Genomic DNA, 25,093 nt, shown 5'->3' on the forward strand with positions numbered 1-25,093 from the left:
TGAAAATGGGTAAAGTAGGTGCCCTTTAAGGCAAGCATTTCAAAAGATTTTAACATATTTCAGCACAAGAAATTGTACTGTTGGAACTTTAATAAACTTTTTAATTTCAGCGAAAAATGTAACATTAATATGGTGTCTTGAGAAAGCCAACATGTTTTACTTTTCTAACTGATACGACTTGCTGCTTTCCGAAAACTAACCTGGAAAATTCAGAAAAGTCCCATTGACTAAACATTGGACCAAACTTTGTGACCTCAAAACTTTTCGCCAGACTGTCATACAGACTTGGGCTCCTTAAACTGAGACTACCAATCTGCCAATCACTGTTGACCTTTCAACTTACTAGCCACACCATAGCAACTGTCCCATAGACTTCCATTGTAAAAATTTGCCATTGACTTCACATTGGACATACTAACAACATGCTAATCCATACTAGAAACATACTAGCAAACATACTAACAAACATACTAATATACCAATCCATACTAGAGACAAACTAATCCATTCTACATACTGGCCTGCACAGTGGTGCAGTGGGTAGCATGTTTGCCCCACAGCAAGAAGGCCGCTAGTTCGAGCCGTTTCTGTGTGAAGTTTGCATGCTCTCCCAGTGTTCACATGGGTTTCCTCCGGGTGCTCCGGTTTCCCCCTCAAGTCCAAAAACATGTGGCATAGGTGAATTGGGTAGGCTAAAAAGAGACTAAGCTGAAAAAAAAATGAATGAATGAAACATACTAACATACCAATCCATACTAGAAACATACCCATCCATTCTAGAAACATACTAACAAACATACTAATATGCCAATCCATACTAAAAACATACGAACAAACATACTAATCATACTAGCAACATGTTAATTCATACTATAAACATAATAGTAACATGCTAATTCATGCTTACAACATGCTAGTTTATACTAGAAACATGTTAACAACAGGCTAATTTATGCTAGAACCATGGTAGTTTATGTTAGCAACTGCCTAGCAACCACCTAGAACACCTTAGCAACCACCTATCAGCACCTTAGCAACCACTCAGAAGACATTAGCAACCACCGAGCAACACCTTAGCAACCACCTAGCAAGAGACATGCCAATCCATGAAACATGCTAACCTATATATAGTCATCTGACCATACCAACTGTTTCAAACTACTTCAAAACTACTTAAATTATTTAAAGTTTAAACCTACTTCAAACTTTAAGACTATGCTTTCTCAAGCCACCATAAAGTTTGTCTACGAACTTTACTTTTCTAGTTTAGCATTATTTTACATTTGATCATTCAATTTTCATACCTGAAAGCCATAAAGCAGTTCATTTCACTGTTATTTTTGCTGTTGTCTTTATCTATGCTTGTAATTTGCTTATTATATTTGATGCATAATTTAGTCCCCAACAAAATTATCCCAATCAAATCTAAATTAATAAATTCTTTACAAATAGAGCTATTCAAGTTATTTGGTAAAATTGTATTCATATTGCCTAAAAACTGTAATCGCGATGTCCGATTTTTTTCCAATATAATGCTGGCCTACGTTAGACCCTGTTTACACCTTTAGTTAGCATTGTCTACTTGTGATTGTATCGACAAAAATGCATCTTTATATCCATTGTAAAAGTGGCTGAAAAGTCACCTGGCATCTACACAAGTCCTGCTGTGACCTTTGTCACCTCCCCATTGGGTCACCTGTTACTCCTCACCCTGACACTTGAGAGGTCCTGAGAGACACACTCGCACAGCAGACAGAGAGCTCTTTGAGTTTCTGAAACATGTGCGTTTCGGCTCTCGTTTCCTCTCTTTATCATTCTCTCTGTCTCTTGTATTCACATTCACACATTGATACTTAAACCTCTATTGAGTCAGGATTGGCTTCATTAATGGGCTAGATCGATCTGCATTTATTTGTCATGGAGGACTGTGATTCTCCAACTTTTAATTCTGGCAGAAGCATGCTCTTCTATAAATATTTCTTTATGTGCTCGGCGAATTCACATTGTTTCACAAACAATTGTGCAGTTCATGCACACAGAACTTTATGACTCATCATTGCCTATTAACATTGGCCTCAAGTATCCCTCTAAAGGCCTCCACCCCATTATTGCTCTCATGTGAATGACTTAATGTGTTTTAGAGGGTAGATATAAACATTTAAGCAAAAATGTTGTCCAGAGAGAAATTAAGTCAGTGTCCCCATTTCATCCCCTTCTAAATTATAGGCTGCCCATTTACAGTATTAGCCAGTCTCATCAGAGTGGAAAAAAAACAGTTGCAAGTCTAACCCAACTAGGATTAGTTTCAGCTCAGCAAGTAAGTCAGATGTTCATTTATTTGTTTGTCGCTCTGAATGATTCATTGAAGTCAATCAGGGGTTCATCAGATTGGTACATATTGTTAACTCTCGAGTTTGAATCTTTTTCAGTGATTATTTTTAAGACTTGTTTGTTCATTAATTGGATTACACTTGTAGTATATATATATATAGAGTGGAGAGTGTTAGTTAGTCATTTTAAATTCTTAAAAAATGGAACTACTATTTAACACTCAAGCTAAATTTTTTTATTTTGCTACGTTACTGAAAATTTATCAGTAGTAGTACTGGAAACCCTGAGACTCTTTTGAAGTCAATGACATTTACAAATATTTCTCATACTCTTTTCTAAGTTAAACAACATATTTAATAAATTAAACTCTGTCTGACTAATTATTAACTCATTTATTACAACAAATCTATGTAGCGCTTAAATATCACTTTTCTTCACTTTCGTCAAATGGTGAAGCTTGTTCCTTGCCACTGTCACCACTGGCTTTCTTGGTTTGTGACCTGTGGAGCTGCGCATCGATGGCTTTGCTCTTCAGTGTTTGGACTTTTCAGTGTGGTTTAATTTTCACTGCTGACTGAACTTCAACTCTGAAAACTAGATTGACACAGTTTCAATTTACTACAACTTCTATGTTAAGCTGCTTTGACACAATCTTCATTGTAAAAGCGCTACAGAAATAAAGATGAATTGAATTGAATATGGAAAACCAAATGTCCATTTTGTCTATTTGCTTATTAGTTAGTATATTAGCCGTTTATTAGTGTATATTAGTGATGGGAAGTTCAGACTATTTTACTGACTTGGACCTTTGAGTCTCGTTCATCGAAATGAACAAATCTTTTTTTGATTCATTTAGTTTAATTTGCCAAAATAACATTTAAATGTTACAAAATGCTTTCAAACACATCTACAACCAGCCCAAACATTGATCACACTACAAACAAGTCATAACTAGAATGCTACTATACTAAGAAAGAGAAAATAATCCTTTAGTGTTTACCTGGTGTTTTGTCTATGATTAGCTCTGCTCACCTATTCTGACATGTCTTCCAATTTGAGTCGTTCCTTCAAACACTGACAGTTACATATAAGCTTAACCAATGCACACAGTCTGAGCCAAAAAGAGCCATGATTAGGTCACCTTTTGAGTCTTCAGGTTTTTGAGTTATTCGTTCATCACATGACAGCATTTAAAGACATGATTCAAAACTAAAGACTCAAGAAATTAGTGGATCAAATCTCTAAATGCATATGATTGGCTTTTGTCTTCCACGTTATGATCGAACGACTCGAACCGAGAACTCGAGAGATGAATGGATAAACTTTTTCCGGCTCTGACTGCATATGATTGGCTTCTGTCTTTCATATGAAGGAACGACTCAAACCGTGAACTCGAGATGAACGGATCTGATCTTTTTCTGGCTTTGACTGCATATGATTGGCTTTTGTCTTTCACATGATGAACGAATGACTTAAACCTGATAAAGGACTGAAAAAATGAACTAATCTTCTCCTCCATCTGCACAAATGTGCGCATGCACGAATGAACGAATCAATTGGTTGTTCTTTTGTTGAGTTTGTTGCAAATTTATTTAAAATAAAAAACCCTGAAAAGCCAAATGTACATAAGTATTCACAGTCTTTGCCCAATACTTTGTTGAAGCACCCTTGGCAGCATTTACAGCCTTTTTTAAAATATGATGCCTTAAATATGAATACTTTTCAGATGCCCTATAGTGTATATATAGTATGACCATATTTTACATTCAAAATTCTGTAGCTAAACTAAACCGTCACAACAACTGCCTTACTAACTAGTAATAATCGGCAAAGTAAGAGGTATTTAAGGGAAAAAGTCAAAAGTAATTTAAGAAGAAACCAGCTGGACCAACAGAAAAGGGCCTTATTTCTAAGTATGCATGTGTAGGAAGCAGATACTACAAAAACAAACTGTATGTGGTTTTCCCTAGATACTCATAATGAAGGATTCTTTATTTCCAAGCACTGACGTCATCATGTTTTAGGTTAATCTCTTCAGATTGTGAAAGGAGAGTGTGTTCAGCCTTCTAGCTGACAAACACATTGAGAAACTGACAATGTGTTTGTCGTCCAGTTGTTAACGTCTCTCTGGTTTTCTTGTGATCTTCAGGTAATGAGTGAACATGGAGGCTGGCTCGGTGGTGCGTGCAGTGTTTGAGTTCCTCCCGAGCGTCTCTGAAGAGCTTCCTCTGTTCACCGGAGATGTCATTGAAGTGCTCAGTGTTGTTGATGAATTTTGGCTACTTGGAAACAAAGATGGAGTCACAGGTAAACTCATGAGTGGGTACAAACTACATTTAATTTGCTTTTCATATTGGTGTTGATTTTTTTCCCCCCGTTCTTTCTTCCCCCAGGTCAGTTTCCTACCACTTTTGTGGAGTCTGTTACAATCCCAAGCACCAAGGCAGGAGAAAATCTGTATGTGTGCATTAATGACTTCAACTCTGCGGAGGCTGGAAACTTACCACTAATGAGAGGTATATATAGTATTTTATTAGTATTAAACATGACTAATTTTCATTTTTGAAACAGATGTCACTTATAGAAGCTGTGTCCACACATTATTAATTGCTTATCATTTTAAAAGGAGGTAGCTGACCAAGTTAAAAGCATTTCCGTTGCCATTTTCTCTTCTCTTCAGCATAAGTCCGGCTTGCTCAGAGAGGTGTAATGTCGTATATAAGAGGTACAGTTTGTTTTCATAGTAGACTGTAGAGCCCTAGACTGTACATCTTATCCTGTATGCACATACATAATCTTGTTAAATGGGTTCATAAGGTTCTTTTTATTTGTTTTTCTCTGTATTTGCTAGTAGAGATGTGAATCAAAAATGGAACTCTGAATTATAAATCATTTTCATTTTCTTCTTTATGTAGTATATAATCGATTTTAGAGAGAAATAATCTGAGTTTCCAGATTTTGAGCACTGTATGTGCAGTTGAAAGGAAAAGTCTTATCCCAGTTCACCACTAGATGTCAGTAGTTGGATGTTTATGCTGTGTAGAGTAAAATAGATCCACAATCCCTACAGGTAGTGAAATAAATCTTGATAATGTTTTACCTGTGTTTTATTTCTGTAATGTTTTCTACTTCTTTTTGTTTCATTGATTTTTAGACGTTAGTTCTTTGTATTTGGTGTTTTGCATATTACACGTCTGTTTATGTTGTATTACTTTAGATGTTTGCTGTAGTCATTGTAGTCATCTAATGTGGAAACTGTGATTTGTCCAGCACACACTTCCTTTATTTTTGTGTGAAAAACACAACTGGATGGATTTTTGTTTCCCCTATCATGTCAGTGGGGATCATGTATGCTGCTCTAGTTTATGAGTTGAACACAATGGGAGGCGGAGCACACGTCTGTGTGGAATGTGGCCCCTGTGACCCCAAAGGACATTCTGGCTCCTGTTGATGTGTGTGTGGTTGTGTGTGTGCATGTGTTTTCTAAGTGACACTGACCACACCAGTGACTCTACTGCCATGCAAACTGACTTAAGGTCAGAGGTAAACACACAGCTCTAATCCTGCTCAGTTGAACAGCGTAAATTACCCTGGCTGTTAATATATGTGCTGACACAGTTGAGTACCTGCTAAATATATTTTTATTCACTATTTGGCTCTAAAGCAGCTGTTTAAAGAAGGATTTGTCAAAAATACTTCAGCATGGATGCAAATATGTCAGTAATACAAATAATAATTAACTAACACAAATATAACTAATACACCTAATACAAAACATTATCCAGCTAACACCATATGGAGTCTTCAGAAGAAGGGAACAGTTCACTTGTTGGTCTCTGTGCATATGCATTTGGACATTTCACTTCTTGCTCTTTTTTTGTAGAATTAGGTGTCATCAGCATTAAATTAAAATAAAATACTTAAAAAGGGAACTTTAAAAGAAAATGGCTTAATGTATTTGTTTTCAGTGCTTATTTTACCTCTCTACAAAATCTTGTGACACTTATATCAAGACACATGTATTATAAATACTAAGTAATATATCCTGTTATCACTTTTAAAATGCTTTTTTTTTGCTCATTTTAGAACAGATTTTACAAAACCTTCTTGCCATGATAATACCTAGTCCCTCAACAGGTTTTGCAGTACATCACTAAATAAATATTAGGGATGCTGGTATATTTTAAATAAGCTCCAGAAACTGCACTAAATTTGCTGGAAAGTCAACAGGACAGTTTTTCAGTAATTCTTACTGAAAGATGCGAGATATTGTCACCAGAATGTTTTTATGTAAATTGTTCCAAGTATTTTTATTTAGGTTATGTAAAGATGCTTATCTTTTATTATTCTCTCTCTCTCCTGTTGTAGGTGATGTAGTTGCTGCTGAAAGCAGTATGGATTCAGTGTGGATGAGAGGGCATAATGCATGGGGCTCGCGCGGGCTCTTCCCTGTCTCTTGCGTTAAAGAGCTAGAGCTTTCTGGACGGTCCAGGCAACTGTCCGAGCGCAGTGCAGCTGTCCAGGCCTCTGAGCTCCCACCACATGCACTGGGCCAGGCTCGTGCCCTCATGAACCTTCACGCCCAGTTGGACGAGGAGCTGGACTTTCGAGAGGGTGATGTCATCACCATCATAGGCCTGCCAGAACCTGGCTGGTTCCAGGGAGAGCTGGACAGCAAGACAGGACTTTTCCCAGAGGGTTTTGTGGAGTTGCTTGGACCTTTGCGCTCACCTCTGGAAGAGCCTGAACCACAGACCTTGGAACAGTATCCGGCTTACAGCAGGGAGGAAGAAGAAAGGAGAGACGAAGAAGAGAGGGATGAGGAACCTCCAGAAATGGAGATTCAGCAATGTCAAGAGGAGGAAGAAGAGGAGGAGGAAGAAGAGGGAGCCATTTACGGTATTGCGCTTTATGAATTTCGAGCCCTTGAGCCTGGTGAGCTGGACTTTGATGTCGGTGATAAGATCCGCATCCTTGCCACTCTGGAAGACGGGTGGTTAGAGGGGCAAATACACGGCAGGAGAGGAGTTTTTCCACATCGATTTGTCAAGATGGAAGGGCAGCTGCAGACTGTCCCACAAACTGAGACTTTAGATAATGAAATTAGTGTACCTAAAAGAGAAGAAGAGTGTTACACCCCAGATTATACCTCAGCTGAGGAAGATCACACCGTGCCAGAATATGGACAGGAGTGGTCTATCCAGCAAGACCACACAGTCTGGGACCTAGATTACTTTGAGCGCCGGGAAGAGGAGCAAAAGGATAACAGTGGTCACTACATGCACTCTGATCAGAGCTCTCAAGAGAGAAGAATGGCTCAAAATCAATCACAGGTTCAGTCCCAAGAACAAAGGCGAGATAGACCCCCACCTCCTCAGACACAACCCAACAGAGGAAGTAGCTTAGGCCACAGAAGTGTTCAAAATAACAGAAGAAGCAGCCCCAATATGGGTCGACCTCAGCTGCCCCCTAGACCAAGTCTACATGCTCTTAGCAACCGTAAATATAGCACTGGTTCTCACGCTAGCTTACGACAACCCCCACCAGCACCCATCACAAAGAACCAGAGTTTCAATCCACCTAACAAAACATCACCGAATTCCACCTGGACAAGGAACAATGGTAGATATGCCTCTCACAACAGCAGAAACCCCTTAAGCAGTAAAAGCTCTGCTGAGAAGAACAGGCAGAAGAAGCTAACTCGACATGCAAGCGTTAATGATGCAGACCTAATATCTGGTGGAAGCACTGAACAAGGGGCATGGCCTCAGGTACAAGGTTCGAATGGGTTTCCGACATCCCAGACTATGGGGACTTTGGCTTTGTCGGCTGGGGATCTTGAAGCCAAGCTTTCTCAGCAGCTGATAGAGTTCGAAAGGAGCTTGCCGGGTCATAGCAATGGAGCCACGGAGCAGAGTCGATGGGAGGAAGTTAGTGGCAGACTGGGCAATAAAGTATCCCGCCACTTCTCTATTATGGACTACAGTGATGAGAATGACATAATCCGTGGATCCTCTCACTCCTCAATAGAACGTTTATTACCTTCCACTTCCTCGCCTTCTGGCTCTGCCTCCTCCTCTTTGGAGAGACGGAAAAATCTGCGTCCACCTCCTCCTCGACCTCGAATCCTTAGGCCTTCGGCTCCAACAAATACACATTGTTCTCAGACCAATGGTCGTATTGCTCCTCAGCCTTACCGACCTGCACGTCCAGCACCACGTCCACCTCCTCCATGTCCACGCACCAATGCAGTGACACCTCCAACCACCTCCAACCCATTTTATAATTCTCCAGATGAGGAAGAGATTGTTGAAGAGATGGAAGAACTAGAGGATGTTCTGGAAGCAGAAAAAGAGATGGAAATGGAACAAGAGCAATACAGGTTACTCCTGAGGCTGGAGGAGGTGGAAAGAGAAATTGATATGTATTCTAATACAGCCCAGGAGCTACAGGCCATGCTGGATGAGGAGCAGGATGAGACTTCAAGGCAACAAGCTCTGGAGAATCTTGAATTTTGCTCTTACACCATGGAGACACTGACCCTGGAACAGCAGCAGCTACAAGGTAATCTCTAATTCCTTTCGATACTCTTTACTTCGGTACAGTTGTTCTGTATTTACAACCTACATTGATATAATTTTATGTTTATGCTATCCATTCATTTGATCATTCTAAAGTGGGAAATGTACAACATTTAAAGACATAATTCATCCAAAATTTTCAATTTTATTGTCATTTAATCTACACTTGTTCCAAACCATTCTGAACTTCTGTTTTTCCAGGTGAACACAAAAGACCATTTTTAAAGAATGTTGGAAACTGGTAGCTATTGACTTCCATAGTATTTATTTTGCATACTATGTATTTTAATGACGGTTCCAACATTCTATAAAATATCTTATTTTGTGTTCAACAGAAAAATGAAATATATAAAGGTTTGGAACCACTTTAGGTTACAATTACAGATATTTATTTAATCAGACACTTTAATCCAAACAACTTACAAGTGAGGATAAAAGAAGCTCTTAAAATCAATACAGAGTAGCTGTATATAAATGCTGTGACAAGTCTTAAATTACTACATCTACATTTCTAAGGCCCCATTTACTCTAATACGTTTTAGTTTTAAAACAGCATTTTAGAATGTCCTTGTGCAGACTGGTGTTTTACCTAGCGTTTCTGAAAAGATCGCTACACTGCTGAAAATGCACATCACAAGACCACACACACACACTCTGGCATGCGCTGCAGCGTATGCGGAGGTCTGAGCCCCAGGCAGTTAGCGGGTGCTTTGAGCACACCTCCCCAGGTAAGAGAAGTGCATGTCGGACAATTTATCAAGGATCTACCACTGAATCCCATGTCACTATAGTTGTTAAGCATGATGTTTAATTAATCTTGTCTTTATCTAGCGATTCTCTGGTCTTTTGAATCTATTACTTGTTCTCAGGTAATGTGTTTTGGTTGAGTGCAAAGATAACTTAATATACTAATTTATGTAACCTCTACGTACGTACACTGATTCTGCACATTTGACTGATTGCTTGCCTTTATTTCCTTTATTGTATAAACTTATTGTACAATCTACTTTTGGCCATTATTGATTATTAAAACTGATATTCAGGGAAAGAGACAAGGTATGTTTTGTATTTTTCAATGAAAATGAAAGGAGGCAGTTATGTTATAGACACCCATTTGTTATAAAAAATGCATACAGTGAAGATGAAAAAACATATGTGTTTTAAAACTAAAACGTATCCGTGTCAACGGGGCCTAAGTTTTAGGTTAAAATAGTAAATAGTGAGTAAATTAGTTTGGGTGAACTATCTGTTTATTTATTGTTGAAATGATTCATAAAAATAAAGATTTTTATTATTATTATCATCATTCTTCTCACCTTTATTCTGTAATTCTAAAATATAAAAAGCAGAAGCAAAATTTCATGAAGTTAAGAGTTCTTTGACAGACATGTGGAAATAAGGGTTTCCACGTAAGCCATTTGTATTTGTTTTATGCTATTCTTTCTGATGAACAGGACCTGTTTAAACGTTAACGTAACGTGTTAACGTATCATGGGCTAGAATTGAATATGTGAATTTGCATGACAGCATTTTTTGCTTGAGTCAGTAATCTGAACTACATTTAAATTACCAATGTCCACAATAATCCATCATGATCCTCTATTGAGGCCACATTTACTGCTAGCATGCATGCTATATGTGTTTCAAATGATTGCTCTTGATAACTGCCATCTGAGACAAAGTTCACTGTACTGGGTGTGTCGTACACACAACGTTTTATTATGTTGAAATTCTCTACACCATGTGTGTCAACATCACTTCTTTCCTGCTCAAACCATGTATATCAACATGCTCTGACTGATCTGCCTCATCTTCGCATAACTGTCAACTATATAACAGTCTGAAAGAGGAATTTATAAAGCTCTGTTCACTCATTATGTGATATTCAGCACTTTCTCATAAATGGTCTCTGCTTGACCTTCACACCTAACCAGGGAAAAGAACACACCTAGACATAGGGAATATTAACACATAGGACAGAATCCACTTTGTGTCTTCAATTGGAAGGCTTCAGTAGACATTGGCACTGGGAGTATCATCTCTTTTTACAGCAGTTGTTCAAGTCTGATTTGAGCCGTTGTGGCCATAATTCACTGTTGTAAAATTATTTGAAAAGAAAAAATTGTGATTGATGTTTTAGTATGTATGATTAAACAATCAAACAGTTTAATGTATGCAAAGTTATTATTTTAAAAGCCATCATCTAGCCTTATGATGGTATCAAATATTCATGTTGCGGTTAATTGCTGAAGCTTTTATCACAGTGTATGGAATTATCACAATATTGACTTAAGCTGCAAAAAAGTTACTTTTAACAGGTATAATAACCTAGTATACTGTTATATTGTATATGCATGTCCAAAGTAAACAATTTTTTCCAAACTAATTGAATTGTAAAAGGATATAAAATACCACTATCATTAGTATCATTACTAAATGTCACTTAATGGAGTGAGAAACAGACAGATTTAATATTAACTGTGCTAATATTAGTTAAAAAAATACAACTGAATTTTATTAGTTATTAACTCCATTTATAGAACAATTACGACTTTTGAGTTTATTGTGTTTTAAGGCAAGATATTGGCATGACCTAAGATTAATAGACGCTTTTGTAGTTTACATGGCATCAACTAATGATTAATAGATCTTACTATACAGAGTTAATTAACAAAAGACCTTTAAAAAGTCACTGAATTTGCAAAATTGAAGGACAGACTAACATATGAAAATGTTAATGATTGAATATAAATAGCCTATTAACTCTTCAATCACATGGTGCTGTGATAATCACCACTGCTAATGCAACAATCTGCCCATTTTTTTAAAAACATTCGAAAGATGAAATGATTAACAATTATCCATTGTATTTTGAAGTGCCTATGATATCAATATTTTGCAAGTTCATGATCACAATATATTGAATTTTTGAATATTGGCAAATGATTAGGATCATCTTATAATTGCTTTAACGTGGGTATATTGTGTATATATGTGTGGAATCTTAGTCCTGTTGGCTGTACTTTTCCCACATACATATGAAGTACATTCTGAAGCTATAGTAAGAGAGCGGTGGCCTCTTTGTGCCCCTGTTTCTCCCTGTTTTTCTTGCTCATCTCTACAATTCTCTCTGCATGTCTGCATGTCTCTTTACTCTCAAAATCACTGTGATTTTTGGTAAAGTCCTGTCTCTCTGGAGATCATGAGCAGCAGTAGTTTTAGAGCCAGAATCTGGAGCTCTATAGTGCAACCTGTGATGCGTTTCACAGCACTTTTCGGCCGTGCTTTTAGAACCAGAACTACACAAGTTTCAGGTAAGACTTGATCTGATTCGACTTGATCATCTCTCGGTATGTTGTATTATAGAGTTTTACAAGGAAGCTATTTCTCTTTAATCCTATTGACTTTTTTTTTTACTTTGTGCGTGTGACTATGTGTCACTGTTTGCATACAGCTGTGTACACGACATGGTTTGATAAGTATAACCTGCTTTGTAGATACATCCATGTATTTTCAAAAGTAATGGTCAAGGAATTTAATTCCAAACTTGGATGGGGTTTTGGTTTTAGGAGCTTTTTCAGTGGATGTTCAGAAGTGATTAACAGACACAAGTGATGCATGTCTTTGGTTTGGAGCACTGCCCAAGTCTTGGTGAACACCACTTGTTTTCTGTAATGCCTACATGTCTTTGACTAACTACAGTGGATATGAGCAAGTCGAGTATGCAGTCGAATCTACTTAAATTTTAAAACCATACTTTTCGCTTTTTTTACTTTGCTGTTTTTAAAAGTGTTTTGTACTAAATAATTTATTTCCTAAAAATAAAGAAATAAGTTCATTTTAGTTTTACTTTATATATCTTTGTATTCTTGACGATAAAGAAAGTTAATTATTTAAATAAATGCTGGGAGTGATGTAACGGATCACAAATCTCATAGTTCGGATCATACTACGGTTTTTAAGTCATGGATCGGACAATTTTTTGGATCAGCAGAAAAGGGAAAAGACAATTATCTATTAATTTTTATTTACATTAAAATATTACTGCAAAAACCATTGGTTTCAACAAACAGAACTTAGAACCTGTAGTTTTAATTTAAAAATCAAGAAAGAACCAGCTGAAAAAAGGAAAATATTCAAAATGAAAAATTATCATTGCTACTGTTGCTGATAATGCTTAATATAGAAATCTAACAGCTTGTACAACATATATTTATTTTCAATTAATGATTCAACAATTCACACATGAAACTCATTATAGGTGTATCATTTTGGAAAACCTATTCAGTGACATAATTTTGATGGTTGTTTGTCGCCACCCATTGGTTACACAATGTAATTGCTACAACATTCAACAGCGTCATTCGGGATTTTAATCTTTACCATAAACATCAGTGTTTACATCTGACCATACACTGTTATCCCAGTACTTCTGTATTATTTAATTGTTTGTAACTAAGTGAACAAGTGTAAATACTGGATCTCTCTCGATCAAACACAGATTTTAGTGCAGCGCTTAGAAGGATTAATAAAGATATGCAAATCATGATCATTTATCATTCATGTTGTGCGGGTTTGAATTGCGATCACTATCTTTTAATGCTTAATTGTGCAGCTTTACACTGTATGCATTAATACAGGCTAAAAAACAGTGACAGAAAACACCTTTAATTAATAACGTGAGAAAGCATTTAGCAAGGTCCCACCACAACTTTTTCCGTCATCATTATATTTTACAGGGAAGCCAAAATGCTTTCATACACTTGATTTGAATGACGCGGGAGGCAATCTTTCTGCAATTGCTATAAGGTTGGATTAACCTACAAGTTCAAAAAAGTTATTAATGCGCGGGTCACGTGCGTTTTGAATTGTGGGTTGTGATTCATACGCCCTAAATGCTGGTATTTTTAACTTTCTATTTATCAAAGACTCCTGAAAACTAAAGTATATTACTGTTTCCACAATTATATGAAGCATATATAAATATGAAGTATAAAAAACACAATAATTACGTTTTTGTTTCATTTTAAACTAAAATGCAGCCTTGGTGAGCAGAAGAGACTTTAAAAAACATGAAAACTTCTATTATTTGTGTGTGTGTGTTAATGCACTATAATTTGATGATCCAAGCCTAATTAATTGGTTGTTTTTTATCTTATGACTACAGCAATGCATGTCAAATTCACTCATTGTGTGTCATAATGGTAGCTCAATTTCCTCATGAGTTTCTCTTTATGCATTTAGGTATGTCTGTCTGAGTTTTTTCACATTTATGATAACAGGGTGTGTTTCTCAATAGGGAGGGTGGAAACAATGGTTATTTATTGTTATAGTGCAGGGAGTCGAGAGCCTATCAGCTATAGAGCCAGGCTTGCTGAACAGCAATTTTCTTAACACGTTTCTTATTTCCTCGTCCTTTCTGGAATTGAAAAAACAAGACTTAAAAATATTGAGTAATATAGATTGATTAAAGCTTATGAAAAGATTAGATGGAATTTAAGGCATATTAAGAAAGAAGGAAGGAAGGTTTTGGGCCATTTTGAAGACCTTAAATTTCTCATGTATCATTCTCTTTCTGGGAACAGTCTTTTCCATAGTCACGCTGTTGGATGAAAAACAATTTATATTGATTTTTTTTTCTGACAGGCTCATTAATGCTTATGAGTGTCCAATTTTAGCCTTCTTTTGTCTCGTATAAAATCCTTGTTCTAATTGGGATGTGTTTGGGTGCTCATAAAAGCATCAGGAGCTAATTTGTGTTCTGGATCTAATCTCTAGCTCCCAGCTTTTCTGTGCCTGTCTCATGCACAAAGCCTATTCAGGTTAACAGAAGGCTCTTTAAGGAGCTGCATGATCCCATCGCCTGCTGGAAAGGCTGTGAGAGATTGGATGAAGGGCTGTTCTAATAACAGAGATGAGAAGAGTGGCATGCTAGACCTGTCGCCTCTGTCACAAGCATACTTTTAAATGCCTCCTTTCTGTAATTACTTTTTGGGGTCCTTTTGTGTACTTTGATAGATCTGGGCTGATCAAAAGGTGTGAAATGGGCACTCGTTGAGGGACAGTGATCGCAAATACTTTTGATCATCAGGCTTGCCCTTGTCTTAAATGGGATTCCCGGGACATTAAAGGCGAAGTTCACCCAAAAGTAAAGTTTCTCACCATTTACTCACCCTCAACTGGTTCCAAATATTTATAAGAAAGCTGAAAACCTATAACCATTTACTTCCATAGTTGATAAAACAAAAAGTCAATTATTTCCAGCTTTCTTCAGAATATCATAATTTGTTTTTAACTGAGGAAAGAAAGTCAAGATTATTTTGAACAACAAAGTGGTGTGTGAATAATGACAAAAAATTATTTTTTTGGTAAAATTTATGATCTAACTAGATTGTCAAAACCCCTAAAGACTTAATTTTGTCTGTCACACTTTGAATTTCCTTTTTTTTGCATTTGCTTGTATTTTTTTCTTTTTAAACTCAAGCAAAAATGTTAATAACAATTATGTTATTATGCAAATTTAAGAAATGCATTGATTGTTTTTACTCCATGCACAACATTTGAAAGAAAGATCAGTGCAGTTTCAATGGGTTGTACTTGTGTAAACAAAGTAAAACAAGTCCATTACACAAGAGGAATGTTGCTCCTGATCTGAAAAACAACATCCACAGAGTTTCGGTCTGCCCCATGTAAAGAACTGTGAGATCTTAGCCACTGATTATCATAATACCCAGGTTTATAAAGAAGAGAGGACATGCAATCGGGCCCGCAGAATTCCTTATTCTCAATTTCTTTTAGGCCCTAGATTGTACAATAGTATTAATTTTAATCCATTAAGTGGCTGTAGCAAAAACCTTTTCTTGTTCTCTGTTTACTGTTTTTACATTACTAAGATTTGTATTTGGTGGCACATTCTCAGCACTGTGTGCACATAGAAAATCATAGTACTGTGTACTGTTTTGTCTTTTTGTTGAGTGGAGTGATATACTATACTGAAGCTCATGAATAGCATGTTTTTTTTTCTTCCTGCATGAAAAGATGCCCTAGTCTGTGAAACGAGGGCCAGCCTTTAACAATGGCTCATTGTAGAGTTTGCAGGCACTCTTCAGTGCATGGTGCTCTCTGGAATAATTACACTGTGTCGAATTTTCCCATGTCATCTTGTTGAAACATGAAAGATTATGAAATTCATGGGAAACTTGCTACTCTAAAACAGGTATGATTGAGCAAGTTAGAACATATAATGCCTTGATCCCATTTTGATGGAACTTTGTCAGTTTTTTTCTGTAAGCACAGACACCTGCTAAAGTTGTTAAAGCACTAGCAAACCGTGAAATAGTGCTTCAAGGTCTTTATTTAAGTTGGACACCACTCTAAAAAGAGCCCTCAAGAGGGAGATACAGCTTTGCTTGTGAGTAACACAGACTTTAAAAACACCTCAAAGAAGTTTGTGGAATGAAGGAGGATAATACTCCCTCCTCTTTTGTGAAGTTCACCCTGTGTTTTCTTGCAAACAGAGACTCTAGCCAATCACAGACTCCCTGTAATCCATTCATGTGACTACGTTCAATGATTAACCCTAAATGCCTCCCCTTTTCCTCCTCTCTGTTGTTGCTTCATCCCTCCCCCACCTCCTTCCCTCTCTTCCTCCTATTGGCTGGGTAGGCGGAGAGACGGGCAGAGAGAGAGATTGAGTTTCTCAGGTCTGAACCAGACAGTCCTGTTCAGTCAGCTATCGGATACAGAGAGTTTGAGAGAGACCAAGAGTTTGAGCATGACTGACAGGTGGATTCCTCTACATATGGACCTGGAATGTGAAATCTGGGGAAGCTAACACAGCTTGCCCTGTTTGTGGACTTTTGTAACCATAATGAAGGGACAGGTGATCTTGGGACACCCTATGCCATTTAGCCCAGTGCTCTGGGACTTCAATAGGCCTCCTCCCAAGAGAGGTAAGAGTGTGGAGGAGTTGGTGAGTGAAAGCTGGGAGAAGGAGCGATGCATGCAAATGCTGCATTTTCAACAGCTGCAGCAGATTCAGCCACAGCCAGTTATATGCCCACAGGACTTCAGACCCTCACCTGGACACTGGGAGCACCAGGCCTACCTTGGACAAGCCAATGGCTACCGTCAACATTGCTGGGAATTTGAGGACTGGGACAAGAATCCTTACCGTGATGTCCCTCCCCAACAATTCTTCTATCAGTCTCCTGAAGCAGTCTACCAGGAGCCAAGGAAGCCACAGGAATGGACAGGCAATAACTGTTTTTATCAACATCAAGAAGAACTGGATTACTCTGACCACAAAGATTTTGCACGGAGTCCAAGGAGTAAGGAACGTCCTGACCTTGTGTCCCAGAACCAATCTTGGGAATCAGATGAGTACTATGAAGGCCGAGAACCTTACAGTCGCAGAGATCAGTATGCATGCAGCTTAGACCGTGAAAACCGGGACTGCTATGATAAGGAGCTAGATAATTACAGAAATGGTGATCGTAGGGGCCGGGACTACTATGACAAAGAACTGGACAAGTATGATCGTTATGACCGCAGAGACAAGCACTATGATAGTAAATATCAAGAACACTATGATGACAGGAAAAAGGACAGGTACAGATATAGAGAAACAGACCACTATGACTCCAGAGACAGTTACCATTATGACCATTGTGATCGTAGAAATAAAAACCAGAGTGATGACAGAGACTGCTATGATCGTAGTTACTGTGAGGAACGCCGTAAGAGAGGTGACAGCTACCAGTATAATGAAAGAGACTCACTTGATCGAAGGGACTATGATCGGCATTCACAAAGGAAAGGAGAATACTATGATTACAAAGAAAAGGAGAAGATTAAGAGTGACTTTAGGAAAGATGACTACTGTGACCATAGAGAAAGGACAGGAGAAAAGGAATACTATAAAGTAGATGACAGGGAATGGTACGAGCCTAGGAAAGGCAACCACTATGACCTCAAACCAAGAGACCGGTATGATTACAGAGAAAAAAGTCAGTCTGAGCAAAGGTATTGCAAAGAAAAGGAGGATAGAAACTACTGGAAAGATGAACGTTATGATAGTGGTGTTAAAGACTGCTATGATGACAAGGGTTGTGAGAGTGATCATTATGACCAGAAAAGCAGAGAGCGTTACAAAGATCTAAGGTCCAATTCACTAGAATATAAACAAGACGGTTACAGCACTGACCGGAGTGAAAGACGCTACAAGGAATGGGAAAAGGATGTTTATCGTTATAAGAAGACACAGAAGGACAGGCAGCCATATGAAGATTCTGGTGAACTCTACTGTTATGACTACAAGGACCAGTCCAGTGATCGCCGAGGTTCAGACAAACTGGATGTGGAAGGTCAGAGACGAAAGCCTTTTTACGTGGGTTCACTGGACAGGAACAGCATCTATAGGAAGACTGCACCCAGCTCTCTCAGGAAGTCAGAGTTTGCTACCAACAGGAAAAAGAAACAAGGTAAAGCACATCAGTACCACCCGCACTTAAAGTTCCATGACAATAAATCTGTGATGCTAGAAGGCAATACGCACACTGGGGTGGATGAGGGTGTTTGGTTGATGTAAACAAATGAGTCATCTAACAACTTTAGCAATGTCTATGTGGATATCAAGTGTTTGTAGCTAGCCTTTGACCTTGCATAGAGCTCTGCTATTGGATATCCCCAAATCAATTCAGGAAATGCAAAAGGTGCTGATTATGCTGTCACTGCGTTAATGCATAGGTATGCATGTCTTTGAGACTGCCCATTGAAGCTGCCAGTGTTGTGCTGAGTTTGACGTGTGTTTTTTTTTTTAACATGGAAACTTGCAGGGAGGAAGAAACTAGTCCAACGAGTTGAATTACTTTTTTAGAGTTTTGTGTCTTCTCCCCTTCTGCCCCCTCCCATCTCTCTAGCACTCACTCTCCCTCCCTCCCTTTCCAGGCCTCTTTACTTTTTTTGGCAACCACTAATGTTTGACACTTACTCCAGACAAAGGACAAGAACAACAGTGCAAAGAAATAGTTCCAAAAAAGCCAAGAAGTTAATGTTTTGCATCAGATTTTACATGGGCCTCAAAAATATTATTTGGATGTTTTAGGTTGCTCCATTTTATAAAAATTTTCTTTTTGCATATTATATTTTTCCCATCTACCTAACATGTTTAGCATGTCATGGACTGGTTATTTTTATCTCTTAAAGTTATGCTTCAACTAATGCTGCTAATAATCACATAAATTGCTGAAAAATTGTCTAAAAAGTTAGCAGTTGACTACATTGATTACAAAAGGTGGTTGGTTTGTGGTTTTTGTTTTTTAATGCAATGATAGAGATGTATCTTTAACATGACTGTTGGCCATTGTATATCAGTACTGTTCACTCTTGACATTGAAGATTGGTTATAAAAGCCTCTTCAGTGTATTAGTTTTTAGCATAAGGTGTCATTGTTTGTTATTACTGTCAGCAGTTGGTGATGAGTCCCTGGAGTGGGTGTCACAGTGGGAGATTCGTCTGGCTTGTGTCATATCTGACACAGAGCAGGTGGTCAGTTCAGCCCCGGGTAATCCTCTGTAGCCTAGTGCTCCAGTCAGCACCTCAGTGTGGAGGAGGAGGAGGAAAAGAGACTCCAAGGGAAATCTCTGGGACTAGGATGTGCTTGGTACCAGTACCCTCCCCCCAATCCATATAGCCTTCAAAGACCTCGTATTGTTGAGTTTTGGGCACTATGAAGAGGAGCCAGCCTGACTCATAGTCTGGGGTTATCTCTTTTAGACTTTTAGACTCCCACTCTATTTTGGCTTACCTTTACTTAATTTGTAATCGTTGTTTGACAATAGAGTTGTACATCCTTATTCGGAGAGTTTAGGAAGTTGCTAAGAAATGTGAAGTCTAAACTACCCATGAAGACGGTCTTTGAATATATTATTATTATAAGAAATAATTAAAAGTTAAAAACTTTAGATGTCCTTTTGTAGATAAAAGTATCAGCATAATAATACTTTGCTAAATATAGAACTAGAATATAGAAGTGTTTTGGTGTGCCTTTGATTTATCGAGTCGCCTGTTGCTAGTCTTTGTAATCCTTGTGCAGATGCCCATGCCAATGGTCTGGAAGGGGATTAGGTGGAAACCTTCGGCCAACCCTCACACAACGTTTGTACAACATTAAGTCAAGGGCCAGCTTGGCAGACAAAAGCCTCAAGTCATAGGCTGAGGATGGAATTAGCTAGTTAATGTAGGTCAGGAGCTCTCATGCAAACTTCAAAAACAAATGCTATATTAATGCCTGGTGCTATGCATCATTGCTTTTGCCCTTGACTTATTGAATTTTTAACTTGTGCTTTGAATATTTACCCCCCAGGGTCAGTGTAATTTTTTATAAACTTACTGCAAGTACTGTTCTCTTAGGGCACCATTTAAACATGGTATTAATTTTTTTTTGTCAGTCCAATGACAAGGGCTATAAAACCTTCTGTCCTATAAAAGCTTTTCCAATTTTGACCATTTCCAGAGGTAGTAAAAAAATGCAATATATCAATTCATACAGCTATGGAAAGAAAGTCCACAAAAACGATATTTTCATATTTGGCTCTTATATATACAAAAATTCATCATATATTTTCTAGGATGGTGTTTTCTTGCTCATTCATAAACAATGTAAAATGGTATTGTTTATTCAGTAGTACTTGGAGTGGTCCCGTGAACGAGATCTTTACAAAATATCAACAAAATCCAATCCTAAATGGTCACAAGACACTTGTTTTAATGCACACTAATACCAAGTCGATGGGCCTCAGAATCAGATGGCTACTTGTGATTGGATTGCTGAAAACATGTTAATACAAAGCAGAGCCAAAACCTTAGTTTATCAGCACTCAAACACATGTCTGGAACCCTTCATGTCCCTTCATTTCTGGAACAGCACAGATCTGTCAATGAACAGTGGGTATCAGGATCTATGATAGTAGTAAATCTCTTCTTTGTGTAACTGTAGAGGGAGGGCTGTTACTGTAGCCGTATATCAGATATTTAATTGTGTGCACTAGCTTTGTGCTTTGTCCCAGTGGGCCTTCTAATAAAGGCCATGAGTGTTAACATGCATGCAATTAGTGCATATGTTTATAATGCTAATCTCAGGGAGATTATGTATGACTACATGACGTGGACTATGCCAGTATGCACATTGAGTCATAAGCGTGATCTTATCAGATTTGGTGAATCAGGAGTTCTGTGGCAAAACAGTGGTTTTGTGAAGTTGAAATGCAAGCATAACGCTAAAATTAGTCAAGATACAGGTAACATTTTGATGATATTATATGTGTTGACTGCACATCGGTTGTAAAGTGTTTATGTGTTTAATTAGGCTGTAAGAAAGTAGGCTTGCTCATGGTGGTGTATTTGTTAAAGGGGTCATAACATGAAAAACTGTTTTGAGTTTTGACATGTAATGACACTTAAAGTGTGCTCCAAATGCTTATACTTAAAATCTCGCTTCTTGTTACAAACAAAGCATTTAATTAAAGTTAAAAAATGGTTTGTTTTGATCTGAAGTGGCTTGTGAAGAGACTGCACGTTGCTTTGTTAAACAAGGCACTTTGTAATGGGTAATTGGTGGATTACATATTTTAAAAATACTTTGTTTGGAAATGATTTGGTTTGATGGTTTTATATTGAATAATACAAAGAAACACTTATTTGTATTAGTGAGGGAAATTAGCAGTATTAAATCAAATTTCCTATGAGATGACATTTTCATATCAAAATGGTGGCCATTTTTCGAACAAGCCTTAAAGGATTTTTTAAAATAATTATTTTTTAGGGGTTTACACATTTATTATGATATAGGACAGTGAAGATTCAGACAGGAAAGCATTGGGAGCAGAGAGAGGGGAATGAGCACGTGAGCACTTCTGTGCTATATGTCGGTGCTATACACAGCTGATCCAAATAATCAAGATGTTCAAGACTACTATCTACTATTAAGCAGGTTTGAGTTGGAGGTGATTGGAGCTAAACTGTGCAGAGCTGTGGTCCTCCAGGAATAAGTTTGAGACCACTGTCTTAATTGTAAACATGTCTATTGTTAGAGTCTATATGGTTTAATTATCATCCTTCCATATTTGTTCAAAATTTCTGTATTTATAGTCCATATTTGGTCACTCACCTGGACAGCCTGTTGTGCATACATTTAGTTTACTGTAGTTTTTAAAGGTTTTTTATTTAATAATAATAATAATAATAATAATAATTCTTTACATTTATATATCGCTTTTCTGGACACTCAAAGAGCTTTACACATTGGGGGGAATCACCTCATCTACCACCAGTGTGCAGCATCCACCTGGATGATGCGACGGCAGCCATATTGCTCCACAGAAGAGGAGAAGAGACCGCACAGAACAGGAGAAGAGGAGAGAGAGTGATGAAGCCAATTATGATATGGGGATGATTAGTCCATGTCCATGATGGACCGAGGCCAGTGGGCAAATTTTTGTCAGGATGCCAGGGTCAAACCCCTACCTTTTCGAAGGACATGCTGGGATTTTTAATGACCAGAGAGTCAGGACCTCGGTTTAATGTTTAATCCGAAAGACTGCACTCACTGAACAGTATAGAGTCCCCTTCACTATACTGGATTAGGACCCCCACAGACCGCAGGTTGAGCGCCCCCTGCTGGCCTTACTAACACCACTTCCGGCAGCAACCTAGCTTTCCCATGTGGTCTCCCATCCAGGTACTGACTGGGTGCAGCCCCGCTTAGCTTCATTGGGCGACCATGTGAGAGTTGCAGAGAGCTAGCTGCAGGCTATTTATTTATTTATTTATTTATTTTTTTTTTTTTTTTTAAAGAAGTTATGTTTAAAAATGTGTATTCAACAGCTAGGTTTGCTTGTTTCAACAATTTATTTAAAATATGTGGCTATAAAAATGACTACTTCTAATGTAAGATCAAAAAGTTCTGCATAAGTCTGAAATTTCATTCATAATGGTCTTAAAAAGTCTTAAAAGTGACTTTGTGAAAACCCGCAGAAACCCTGTTTGTTTTACTGACTACATAGTTGTATAAACGTATTGTCAACCATTTCAGTTCATCCAAACTAGCTAGGGCCAAGCAACTAAGTGAAATTAAATCAGAAATGTGATTGAGTTGCGATTGTTAAGCACATTGTGAAGTGAGTTTGGATTAAAAGTTTGTTATTATATGTGTAAGGTGTAATTTCACGTGCATCATTTACTACGCAGAGCTGCAGTTCAAAGAGAAGCGAATCTTTATCACAGAGCGATTATCTCAATGTCATTATCAACCGATTAAATCAAATTTAATTTAAAAGAGATTTTTTTTCCGTAGTTTACCAAGGTATTATGGCTCTTTATACTAAATGCTGCTTCATCTAAAAGCACATGCTGGAGCTTAACTAGATCCAGCTTTACTGACAAAATGCACATGAGTATCACTTTGATTAATCTTCCAGGCCTTCGTCTGACATTCCAGCTCATTGGTTTTTAGATGCTAGGAAAATGTCTACGGAAAATTCATTGGTTTTACTTTTATTAGCAAACAATGTTTGTTTTTTATTTAAATTTCCAAGTAAGGTGTTTTGAAATAAGCATGAGTAAGACAGGATGTGGACTGGTTAATGGAAAGCTTGCTCACGTTTTTTTACGGGTGTGTCACATCCCACATAAATCAGACATCTGACTACGGCACAGTAAGCTGGAATGTGAACCAGCAGCCTTTTGTACAACAACACAAAATGGTTTCAGTGACGCAGATTTCTGCACCAAAATGAGACTGAGTGTGTTTACAACACTTTTGCAATGAGTTTTGGCCCTGTTTTCGCTTATACGTAATATGTTTGAAATTACCATTTCATTTCACATATGCAGGATTTCAGCAGTAAGCCTTATAAGATTTGAGTGCAACATTCTGTCATTTTCCAAGCCATGTAAACATATTCAGCTTTACTTAGTTTTTAATACTGACTGGTGCTGTAAATCTGTCAAGAGGACTGGACATTTGTGGCTTGCAAAAACATGGAGAATGTTTTCACTTACATACTACGTGTGTCTCGCTCTCACATTTACTTTCAAGCTGTGAAAGGTATCCATGGTAAATGGGTGGTCTCATGTGAACTTTGTGTTGATAATTCATGTGACCTTAGAAAGGGACAAAAACAGCTCAGCAGAGTCATAAAACACCCCTCAGCTTCACATGAATAACAATGTTATCGTTTCATTTTCAGACTGATAAAATGGATTAGCTTACTCTGTAGCGCATTTGTCCTTCCAAAATGACTTGTTTGACTTTGGTTTTGAAAGAGTAGTATATCAGACAGTCCACCATCAGCGAGTTATATTTTTTGTAATATTTAAAACTTTTACAAATTTATAAAAACATAAAAAAGTTGACATATATTGATAATTGTATTGATTTCACATATGTATTTAATAATTTGTCGTTGTTGTGATTATTTTTATTTTGATACACAACCTGACAAAAGTCTTGTCATTGATTCCAGTTGTAAGAGCAACAGATAATAACTTGACCAGTTGATCATTTGGGAAAGTGACAGAATGAAGATTTTTCTGATGAATCATCTGTTGAACTGCATCCCTATAATCACAAATACTGCAGAAGACCTATTGGAACCTGCATGGACCCAAGATTCTCACAGAAATCAGTCAAGTTTGGTGAAGGAAAAATCATGATTTGGGGTTGCATTCAGTATAGGAGCATGCAAGAGATCTGCAGAGTTAAAGGCAACATCAACAGCCTGAGGTATCAAGACATTTTTGCTGCCCGTTACATTACAAACCACAGGAGAGGGCAAATTATTCAGCAGGATAGGACTCCTTATCATACTTAAGCCTTTGCATCGAATTTCCTGAAAGCAAAGAAGGTCAAGGTGCTCCAGGCATTGAAGATGAATCCAAAGAATCTTGATGAACTCTGGGAGTCCTGCAAGAACACTTTCTTTGCCATTTCGTATTATCCATTATTAATAAGTTACTTGAGTCATTGCAGAGATGTATGGACGCAGTCCTTTAAGCTCATGGGAGTCATACACAATATTAATTCTTTTCCCACTGCACCATCATGACTTTATATTCTATACTGTACATCATTTCTGTTAAGTGACAAGAATTTTGTCTAAGCAAAGTCAGACCTTACTGTC

The 25,093-nt window shown here is 37.7% G+C and overlaps 1 protein-coding gene across 2 annotated transcripts in view; it reads left to right on the top strand.

The window, feature by feature from the left end:
- Positions 1-25,093, top strand: part of dnmbp (dynamin binding protein) — an 81,977-nt gene that overhangs the window by 26,817 nt on the left and 30,067 nt on the right. Inside the window, exons 2-4 of one of the 2 annotated variants that reach the window (XM_056468868.1) lie at positions 4,481-4,638; positions 4,725-4,847; positions 6,700-8,895. In XM_056468868.1, coding sequence (XP_056324843.1) covers positions 4,494-4,638; positions 4,725-4,847; positions 6,700-8,895 — 2,464 coding nt within the window. In that variant the 5' untranslated portion in view covers positions 4,481-4,493. Of the gene's footprint in view, positions 1-4,480; positions 4,639-4,724; positions 4,848-6,699; positions 8,896-16,629; positions 18,395-25,093 lie in introns of those variants that run through there. The other variant, XM_056468869.1, reaches the window with a different exon arrangement.

Source organism: Danio aesculapii, chromosome 12, assembly GCF_903798145.1.
Source record: "Danio aesculapii chromosome 12, fDanAes4.1, whole genome shotgun sequence".
NCBI lineage: Eukaryota > Metazoa > Chordata > Actinopteri > Cypriniformes > Danionidae > Danio > Danio aesculapii.